At 24.1% G+C, this 12066-nt stretch overlaps 1 protein-coding gene across 1 annotated transcript in view; it reads left to right on the top strand.

Moving 5' to 3' along the window:
* Nucleotides 1-12066, top strand: part of LOC112591991 — a 93135-nt gene that overhangs the window by 34392 nt on the left and 46677 nt on the right. Inside the window, exon 4 of the mRNA XM_025335953.1 lies at nucleotides 6318-6665. Within this exon, the coding sequence (XP_025191738.1) occupies nucleotides 6318-6665 (348 nt within the window). The remainder of the gene's footprint in view (nucleotides 1-6317; nucleotides 6666-12066) is intronic.

Raw genomic sequence — 12066 nt, 5'->3', positions numbered from 1 at the left:
AAAACTTCAAAATATTGATGAACTAAAAAACAAAATCAAAGAAGAAATCGCCAGTACACATTTGGAAGTAATACATTGTGTAGTGGAAAATAAACGAAGAAGGCTAGAAGAGTATTAGAAAAAAGATGATCATCATTTTGAGGACATAATTTTTAAAAAATAAATGGCAAGTTACATATTTCATTGTAATAAATAATAATTAATTTTTATTCAGTTTTTTTATTTTATAATTTATTTTTGAAAATCGGCCGTTTCAGTGCCCCCCACCTTGTATTAAACGAGTTTCATATTTCGATATGGTAGATGGCTGGACTGGTATAAAAACATTTCCTGCGAAGTTTGTACAAAGCATTTTCATAAATTTAAAAGGTTCATAGCTCTAGTTAAATTTACATTAACCAAAAATAACTCTGTAGATAACTTTTAATTTGGGATTTGATCTGTTTGTATAACGCGTAGTTTACACGTATTATCGTATTTAGCCCATTATACACGACGCGACGATGTTTAAACAGTGTTGCATTTGGCTTGTAATTACTGAAAAAAATAATGTTAAACAGTTAATAATATTATTTGTGGTACATAATACATAAATCACAAAGCTTTAATACCTTAAAATATTTAAAAACATTAAATTGTCGTAAATTGAAATGATTATGAGTTGTTTTATTGACAAATTATTTAGATTTATTATATCCATAAAACAGCGCACATACATAATTAATTTTATTTTGAGAGCTTGCTTTTACCTATTATTATTTCATTTTTGGTTTTAATAAAAAACCATTTTTGTATGTCAACAGTGACTTTTATAACTGCAATTTAAATGTGTTATAACTTATAATGTATGTGTATAAATGTATAATCACGCATTATGTTAGCAGTGAAATAATAAATATGTCATAAAATGAAGCGGGAAGATTAAAGTATCATAACGTTAATAATATTGTAACTACATTTAGTTCAAATTGAGTAAACATTTACATAATATATAATACCTAAGCTATTTCTGTATAATTTGATTAAGCTTTTGCGAGACTTAATTTCAAAAATCAAAGTCACGAAAATAAAATATAAGAACTGCTGTTATTTAAATATTAATATATTTAGAAATACTTGATACTTATTATGTTACTTAATTAAATATTATAATCTAAAATATACTCATATTATTTATTATTATTTTTTACAAATAATATAAACTGGATAGTTTATATATCGAACAAGATTCATTATTTCAAAATCTATTAATGTTTTTGAAAATATTATATTTTTACTTTATTTTCGGTCAAAATAAAACATTTTTTTTTTTTTTTAGTTACTAATTTTTTAAGTGTTTTACTTTTTTGAATGACAACATACATTTATATATTATAATATTTTTTAGAGTATTTAGATACATAAAAATTACAATTTGGACGAGTAGTCTATAAGTTGTAAGTATTCAAAGTATAAATGAGTGGAGTGGAGAGGTACGGAATACCCCGAAAAATGTTTATCTAATAGTTAAAACTTAAATACTTATAAGTAAAGACCGGATTTATATGCATTTTAAATTGTAAAATATGCATGCAAACATGCACTAAAAAAAGTCAAAATATGCAAGGAAAAAATGCAAAACATGCAAAATAAAATTTCAATTTTATATTAGATTTTAATTTTGCAGTGATAATTATTTATTAATTTTATTACATTTTTCATAAACAAAAAGTTACATGTATAATATAGTACAAAAATTTAATTTTTTGTTAAATTGTAATTTAATTTTTAAACATTGATATATTGTAAAAAATATTTTATTAAAATTAAATAGTAGATACATTGGTGATATACTGATATAAATAGGAAAAAAGTACAAACAATTTTATTGAAGGTAGTAAATTATTAATTTGAAAAACAATAAGTTATCAAAGTATGTTCCATGTTTATTTCCGTGAAATTATGACGGCGATCTGTAAGAATGTACTTGTATGATGAAAAACTACGTTCGACATCAACACTGGTGATTGGAGCATATTTAAAATTTGCTATTATATCCAGCGAATAATTTGGAACAGATAAATCGTCGAAATTAGCACTGTCACCTTGAAGTATTTTTGAAATTTCTTTTAAAACCATTAATCCTTTATTTTTATTCAAAACGTTTTTACATTTTGTTTTAATTATTGTACTATTTGCACTAGTAGGAAGTTCATTAACAGAGTTTTCCACTTGTTCTAAAATTTTTATTGAGTCTACAAGGGACAAATTAGAGGTTTCAAGCTTTTTGATACTTTCAACGATACATAAAAAATTTGCTTTAATGTAAGCAAGATCATATTTTACATTAAATTTATTAAAAATTGATTTACAATTTTGAATGCATTTTGTATTATCTTCTAAGTTTTCAATCACATTTTTGAACTCTTCAAAATGATCTGCGTAAAAAAAGGCTGACTCTAGCCAAGTACCCCAACGGATAATTATTGGCTGCGGTGGTAAATGTGTAATTGGCAACATTTCTTTATATAATTGAATTTTATACGGAGCCTTTGAGATATTCTTTGAGACGTAAAATATTTGATATTATAATATTATATAAACGTACCTATAATCTATGTTTTTATTTGTATATTTGTACGGTTTTTGTTAAAATATGCAAAAATATGCAGATCATGCATTAACGTCAGAATATGCAAAAATATGCAGTATAAAATTTTTATATTTAATCAATCAAGTAATGATTTGTGGACACTCATTGACTGCATGTATATGATGTTGAAAATAACAACATGCATTTTATGCAAAATCCGGTCTTTACTTATAAGTTATAACCACTCTCCGAAATTCAATTCTTATGTAATGAAATACTTCGAAAATATAGTGCTTTAAAATATGAAACAAAAAATGTATATTGTTGTTCAAAACAGTAAAAATTCTAAGTAAAAAATTTTTTTTAACATTATTAGATTTTGAAATAATAGGTTATTTAATAAACAAAATCGTTTGGTATACTTAAATGATTTACTTACTAAAAAATAAGCCTTTGATTAAAATTGTATACTGCTTGTTTTGTGTCATAAATATTTAAATTTATTTCCCTCATTTAATGTATAGTATATTTATAAAGTTAAAATAATAAATAGCTGGTATACCAATATTGTTCGTTTGAATAATCGAGAATTTTAAATTAAATAGTAAGATATATATATGATAAATTGTTTACTAATTTGTAATTATTTATGTTAAATTGTAAAATATTTTTTTAATTCACCTGAATTATCTAGTCATTTTTGTCGATTTGTATTCTAAAAGTATAACTAAGTTTATTTAATTATTATTGCAATAATTTTATTAATAATTTTTTAGGTACAATATTCATAATAAAAAGCATAAAACCAATAACTAACTGTAATACCACTTGGTAAATTTAAATTTAAACGTTTAACTTTAAAATATTACAAAGTTAAACAAACTGAATCATACCATATTCTATTAAGATCAAAACATTTATTATAATATAGTATATATTCAGTATAAAAATGTACTATATTTTAGTTACTATAATATTTAAAAACAAATGCATATAAATAAAAGGACTAAATTAATTTTTAATGCGGAATTTTTAAGGTTATTTTAACTAAATTATATGTTATAGTATTAAATTTAAAAAGTAAGAACCTAGCATATAATTTTATCTTAGTTAACATTTTTAAATGAATGAAATAAATTTATATTCAAACACTTAAAACAATTATTTCTTACATAATTTTCATGTTTTGCTATTATATCTAAAATAAAAAATATATACCTATAAGATTATGTTACTATGTTAGCTTATTTTTTTTTAGACAATGACATTTTTTTGTTAGTGCAAGTTATAGTTGGAACTTTAAGTTACATCTAGTTGCACCAATGATCATCATTGAAATTAATTACAATAAGATAATCTTGCTATTTATTAGGTACTTATAATCAGTGGCGTATTTTCAATTTTCTTGTGGGGGTCTTAATATTAAATACAGGTTTATAACATTATAATAAAATACATACGGGTTATGATTTAATAATGATATTATTTATATTATATTATATTTCACTATTATTATGAAAATAAATGTCAATTAATAGTTTTAATAGTTTTTATAGTAAAAAAGGTAAACGTCTTTTTTTTTCGCCAGTTCTTCAATAACTTCTTCAGGCTTTATTGAGTAGTTTTTATTTATTGATAGCATAGCTAAACCGTTCAATCGTCCCTATAAATAAAAAAATAAACAGAGTAATTTATTTATTGTAAGTTACAAGAATATTTTTTAAGCTTATCATAATAATTTACCTCTGACATAGAATTCTTTAGATATGTTTTTATTCTTTTTAAGTTTGAAAATGTTCTTTCATTTGTTGCAGAAGAAACAAGAAGCGTGACTAAAATTTGGAGAAGTTTAAATATATTCGGATAAATTGACTGGTTACACATAGTCATAGCCTCTAAAGCATTATTTGGTTTCTCCGTTGCTTGCATGAGTTTTCTCTGCGATAATTTATACTCTGATTCAATAATTTCATTTTGAGTTCCATCATTCTGTAAATCTTCAATGTATTTATTTGAAAGAGTTATAATATCTTCAATGGGACCATTTTCCCTAAATAGAGAATCGAAACCTGATAAAATCGATCGATGAACAGTGAACCTTTCTTCTAACTCTGTTATAAATTTGTCAAGATAAGGAATTAAAATTGATGCTCGATAATATTGTTCCGGAGTATTTAATGGTATATTGCTTCTATTAGTTTGTTTTTTTGTTAATCTCGGAATTTTAATTTCAATATCGAATTTTTCGGCTACTACTTTTACTTTTTCAAATATTTTTTTAAAAACATCATCGGCGTGTGTTCGAAGTTCTTGTAATTCTTTTTTTGTATCATTTGCTAACTGTACAGCCAATTTAAGATCGATATTTGATTTTTGTAGGAACTTTGAAAGTGGTAAACCTATACTAAAACCTTTGTTCAATACGAATAATGATATCACAAACTCTATATCTAAAATAGAACTTCTAAGACGTCTTGCTTTATTCGAAGTATCATTATTGTTCCATTCCGAAATTGTATCCAATGCTTCAATAACATATTCATAAAGTTCCATAAAATCGTTTATTGCGTGAAATCGTTCTATCCATCTAGTTTCGCAGCTTCTTTTCAATGATTTTTTAGTGGACGTTTCTGATGAATTTTCAATATGAAATCGAAGAATTGATTTTCTTTTCGGAAAAATAAAAAAATCGCGAACTTTCCCTAAAGCTGCTAAACAATCTCTTATTTGTGTCACGCTACATGATTTAGATACTACCAGGTTTAACACATGTGCTGAGCAGTGTACATAAATTGCTAATGGGTGTGTGTCTTTAATATGTGCTTGAACGCCATTAAATTTACCTGACATAGATACCAAACAATCGCAGACTGTCTACTATAGTTTATAAATTATAATAGACAGCATACTAATATAATTATATATAGGTATATTACGTCGTTATCGTCGTCGTTGTCGTCGTCGGATGGTGACGACGCGATAAAAAAAATAACCAAAAGTTATTTTTAAGAATATTGTAATACAAACATTAAAAACACATAATATAAATTAATATTATTTTTCTCGTTACCACATAGCAAGCTATTTATGATTTTTTTAATTATTTTTTTCTGGGGGGGTCGAGACCCGGGAACCCCCCCCCCCCCGTAAATACACCACTGCTTATAATATAAGTAAGTATAAACTACCTAGATTGTTTATAGACAATTTATCAATCATAATGTAACCGCTCTTAATATATTAATATTATACGTTTTAATATTTAATAAAATATAAATTAAATACAATTATTTCCTTTTTGAAAGTTTTTCTATTATTTTTTAACACAATTTACTAAAGTTTTACAATTTAATAGAACTTTTGTTCTTGGACACATTCTAAGTTTATTATGTAATCTGAAAATCATTAGTTTTTTTTATATTTTAAATTTTAGGTAACTATTCAGATTTTAAAACGTAGAATGAAGTTTTATAACTTTTTAAAATATTTATACGTTTAATGAGATTTATGGTTATTATAAATTATCGTATTATGTCTGCTATTATTTTAAGAGTATAACACGATACAAAGGAATTACATAGTTTTAATTTTTGATTACAACTATAGATAATTAAATGATTATAATTATAGCCAAGTGTAGTTTTAATTAATGAAAAATACTTTTACGAAATTATTTATTATACAGATTAAAACGGCTTAAATTATACTAATTCATTTTATTCATTTTTTTTTTTTTTTTTTGCAGGGTGGCCGCGACCTCGACTGACCTGGTATCATGAAAATGCAGTATTGCACTCTCCGTATCAACTACTAATTGATGATGACCACAGTCGCGGGTATCGCAGAAAGCCAAACAACAGTGCCACTCCCATCAGTGTTACTGTTAACCGTTTGGTATTGACTAACTTAACCAGGTGGCATCCGATAATGAGCCAACGACAACAAACATTGGGCACGTCGCGCTTGACGTGTCAGGCAAGCAATAGCATTCTAAATTCCGCGTCCAATGGGATTTCCCGTCCTTCGGCAATTGCTGTAAATGGAAATTTGCCACCGCCAGCCACCACCGAACACACGTTTATCCGTTTGAACCGTAAGTAAAAACGATAATAATATTGTTATATTCGCGTTGCATTTTCCTGGCCTGTTATAACTTACGAATTTGGCAACGTCTTCCGATCTTAGGTATAATAACTATAATATGATAGAATATGTCGTGTGTAGCCGTATATGTTATCGGATTATTGCATATAGATCTGGAAACTGTTTGCTTAAAGCATAGAAAGTATTGTACTACACCAGTGCTTCTCAAACTGGAGTATGTGTCTATAAGACTGGTGGACCGTGAAGTATTTATTTATTTTTTTTTAAGTATTTTCGGTTATTTAGTTATTATGTCATTTAAGTATATAATTAAGAAAAAATAATTAATGATTTTTATTAAGGGGTCCTTGACAGTTTTACATTAAATTTAGGGGGGCCCATGACAAAAAAGTTTGAGAAGCACTGTACTATACTAATACATTATACAGTATCTATACCTGTAGACCTATACATTTATCTTTTGAAAACATTTGAAGCCCATTATACTTTCTCAGTTTTTATTAGTTATAATTTCAATAGCTGCTGATATTTTTTTTGCGTTATAACGTTAAAATTAAATAGGTACCTACTACCGTTTAAATTATTATTGCATGCTATATTTTCAGACACAAATATATTCTTATATAGTTGGTTAAGATATTGCATTTATTGACTAAACGTTTACATGTTTTAATAAAGGTTTAATGTGATGAAATAAAATAATTAAGTATTAATTAATATAATAATATCAGACATCTCCAGAAATATGATTCTGAACACTGACATTATCGTTATACAGTTGTACAATAATGAACACAATATCTGCAATGCACCCATCAACAGCATTTTATATACTATGTTGATAAATAAATAACATTTAACAATTGAACAGAAATTGTTTGGCCATAGTTTCGCTTGATAGGTAATACTTTTGGAGGATAGTAATCTGAACTACCTACCATAGAACTGATAGATTTTGGATTTTCGATCATTGTCATAAAACAAAAAAGTTATTTGTTTCATCGAAGAAAACAATATTTTGTGGTAGACTCGACGTCAGTAGGCACTTTTCATCACTATCTCTTTCTCGATTTTTCACTATTCGCGGTCCGTCCAGTTCCATAATAATAGGGGGTGGTACGATGGACAGAAACCATGAGCTCACGAATAAAAAGGCATTTTAAAACGATCATACAGTTTTATCTCTTATAGAATTACTTCTCCGATTTCTCCAACTTAATAGGTAGACAACCATTAAATTATCAGACTATCTTCATATTATATAGGTAAACGTGTAAACATGTCATATTGAATTAATTTAAACTGAAACGTACATTTTCTGAACAATGTATTATCGTTTCACTCCATGCCGTAGATTCTTACCAAATCATAATATTTAATATTTAATTATAACAAATAGTAATTAAAAACCATACATAGTTAAATAAAATGTAATTATGAGAAAAGTGAATTAGTTAATTTGGTTAACAAATATGTATAATATGGCCAAAAATATTCTAAAATTAATACGGAAGAAAGTTTTAAAATTCGTTAAGTAAAAGAGAATCCTACATTAAGTTATCATATGATTAAAGAACAAATTAATTTGAATAAGTTTACAAAACAATTGTTTGGTGATTAAAAAATGCTAATTTACAGGGTTGTACAGTACGCCAAGAAAAATCCTCTCCATTATAACTTAGCAAAAAAGTTTTAGATTTTATAAAAACAAATATGTTGACATTCTCTGTTATACTTTTAAAACAATATAATTTTGAATTGTACAAGTAAATTTGAATATTTTTCGTAACAAAGGAAAAACATAAATATAATATAAAAAATAAAATAAAACTTATATTTAATATGTATAATGGTTTATTATATTATTCTGAGTCTGTTATCATTCGAGACCTTCTTTTTTGTACAGTCTAATATAATTACTAATAGAAATAAAACACTTTAAAAAATCAATTATTTTCTATTTAAACCTATTTTTAAAACATTTTTAAAACGCAGATATAAATTTTTTCTTTTTTCTCTAAAGTTTGAATTAAAAATATTATTTATTTATCAATTTAATAAATAAATAAAGTTAACTTAAATATAAAAAATCTTTAATTTCAATTGTAGATCACTTTTAAATAGTAGATAATATTGCACTCTGCTAAAATATAAACTTGTATTAAGTATCACTAAAAATAATATTAACACAAAGTTTTAATATATCTCCAAAATATATATCTAAATCTCAGAAATGAATCTCAATAAAGAATAATTATCGATAGTAATATAGCCATATAGTTATAGGCTATTATCGAAAGTGTTTTGAAGAGTTTGTTCTACTTTACAATGTCATTAGCACTCATTTATTATTAATATGTTTTGAATTTTCAAATTTTAATTTTTATAGAATCCCGTAACTTAGTTTTGCATAATTACGAAATTATTTTTAATTCATTCACTGATTCAAATTAATTAAACCAAAATAATTGTTATTTGTGTAAATGATCTACCTATTATATCGTCATTATGTCATAATATCAAATATCTATTATACAAAAAATTTGAGTTTTTATGTATTATCCTTGTCTATGATCAACAGTTAATAAAAAGTTAGTTTATATTTAAGTTATTTTAGATAATTTACTCCACTTATTTGTTAAATAAGGAAAATATCTATTATATTTTAAAAAAGATACTAGATAAGTACTACTATAATAATTAGATTGAAAACTTTTTCGAGTTCTACTATACTATTTAAATTTTAATAATTTTCTATTCACACATTTCATTGATTATGGAAATCTTCATGTAATAAAATATTATTTAAATTATTTTAACATACATTTTATAACATACTGTCTCCGTACATTTTTGAAAATTTCGAATATTTGATAGTTGTTTACTGTTTTTAGTTTAATATAGTTACCTTAAATATCCGTCATACCTATCTGAAAACACATCCTATTTGCCAACCGGGTTGTGCTTTAGTGATATTATATTACATTACAATGTATATTTTATTATTAACATTAATTCCTAGGAATATATCGTTGTAATATTTATTATTCATAGTTTTATTATCTAGTTCTCATTATATTAATTTATAATATTCTAATACTATTTGAATTAATACAAGTAATAGTTTCATATTGAATCCAGTATTTATTACATGTTATCCAAGTGTGTTTACCGTTTTAGTAATGTAAATTTGAATATTTTAGCACATTCAATTTGATTAGGCAATATATAACATTAATAATTATTGATTATATGCCAATGTACTCTCACCAATAAATCATATAAACAAGGAACATTATAGAAGAGTGTACATTTCAATGACTGATCATTTTTATTATGTATTAAAATAATATAATATTGACTTTAAATTATTTAAAAATGATAACATTTTATTGTCAAGCACACCGAATTATAAAGTTTTTTTTTTTATATATCAATTAACAAACTTTTAATTTCTTTCCGTCAATGAAAGTTTGTTTGTTTTAATGTCGATTTGTTATAATATTTTGTTCACAGATATAATAAAACACTGGCATTTTATGATAATAAATATATGGTAAAATAATATATCTATAAAAAAAAGGTCAACGAGGGATCAACCTCATCATCTCCTCTTATAATAAATACAACAATGTTGCTCAGAATCTAAAATTCGTGAATTATTTTGTAATGTAAATTATTAAGTGCCAAAATAAATACATTCGAATTTCGAGTTAATAAAACTCATGCATATTTAGTTTGATCATAGTAACTACATAATACATAAAATATTATAAGTATTATTATTATATATCGTATTATTATATTGATAGTCATCGAGATGAATATAAAAATTCTAAATTATGCGTTTAATATTAAGGAACGAAATATTGAATCCATGTAGAGGCATTTGTAAGCTTTTATATTTGCTGATGCACCTCACATTTTCACCAGTCCGGATGTCTTTTTTTTTTTAGTACAAACATCAATTTATTCGTGTAAAATATAAATAAATACCATACGTTTTCATTCCTTCAATTACAATACGAAATACTTTTTTTTAAATATTTTTTTAAGTACATATTTATATTTTATAGTTTTATTATTTTGAGTATTTTAACAAATATTTCTATTAATTATAGAAATTAAGTTATATTACACTAACACTGTAATATTATTTTAATTTATACTTGCACAATATTTTACCTTAAATCCGAATCTACCGTCTAATGATATGAGTGAAGATTGATGTTGGGTATATATTTTCTGTATCCCACAAAATTTTCAAATCAGTTTTTATTTAAAGATAAATTTAAAAATCAAATATTAATATAAACATATAAATATTGAACTAAAAATTTTAGAATAGTTTGAACCCTTGGAATTAAGCTATTTTGTAAAAAGTTTATATATATATATAATATAATTTAAAATTTTAATATAGATATATCAGCAAATTTTTTTATCTTATCATAAAAGATGAAAGTGTATAGTAATATTATCCATTTAAGCTTCAAAAAACTTTTTTTTTCTAACTTTTCTCTCCGTGTAATTTATACGACATGTAAAACAATTAATAAGTTACTAGTTTTATTAATCGTAATAATTGGGCATTTAATAACATAATATAATAGTTTTTACTAAAAGCTTTTAAAATTTTTTAAGTATATTTATTTAACTAAATTAATACAAAAATAAAACATAAATGCAGCCTAAGTACAATATAAAATGTCTAATAAAAATTGTAAATGTGAGTTTTAGTATGAACCATATAGCGATAAACAATAGCTAATAATTACAAATTCTAGATATTATTTAGCTACTATAAAAAGTTTATACATATAATTCAATAAATAATAAAAAAACATTAGTTGTGTATTTAAATACAAATTACAATTAAAATTATTGATTTATAATTTGTATATCATTAAATTGTCATAATTACCAAAAATTAGACCAGAAATCGGTTATAAATAAATTTTATTAATATTATACACGTCAGTAAGCTATAATAATGTACAGCAACAGCAATAGGTACCTAAACAGTTTTTTTAAAGCATCATAGATTTAACTAAATTTACGTTGCATAACATATATTATTATAATATTCATACAATTTAATAAAATATGTTTTAACGGAAAAATAAAACTAAAATGTTATTTCTTGTAATTAATAATTTAGTAAATAATACAAATTTTGAAATAATCATATTTATATTGCGTTATGGAAGTGTTGTAGAGTCCTTCTCTATTTTTTTTTTTTTTTTTTTTAGAAAATAACTTGTGATATATGTAATATTTTTTAAAGTAATGGCTGTATAAAGGTGCACTAATCTTAGCATGGTCTCCATTCCGATATTATAATATTAACATACATATTATTCAGAAATATATTTTCTTGAACTTAAAAA

Source organism: Melanaphis sacchari, unplaced genomic scaffold (genome assembly GCF_002803265.2).
Source record: "Melanaphis sacchari strain LSU unplaced genomic scaffold, SCAv2.0 Contig151_pilon_pilon, whole genome shotgun sequence".
NCBI classification, from domain to species: domain Eukaryota; kingdom Metazoa; phylum Arthropoda; class Insecta; order Hemiptera; family Aphididae; genus Melanaphis; species Melanaphis sacchari.
The sequence above is the reverse complement of the archived record's forward strand: the minus strand, read 5'-3'. Positions and strand labels throughout refer to the sequence as shown.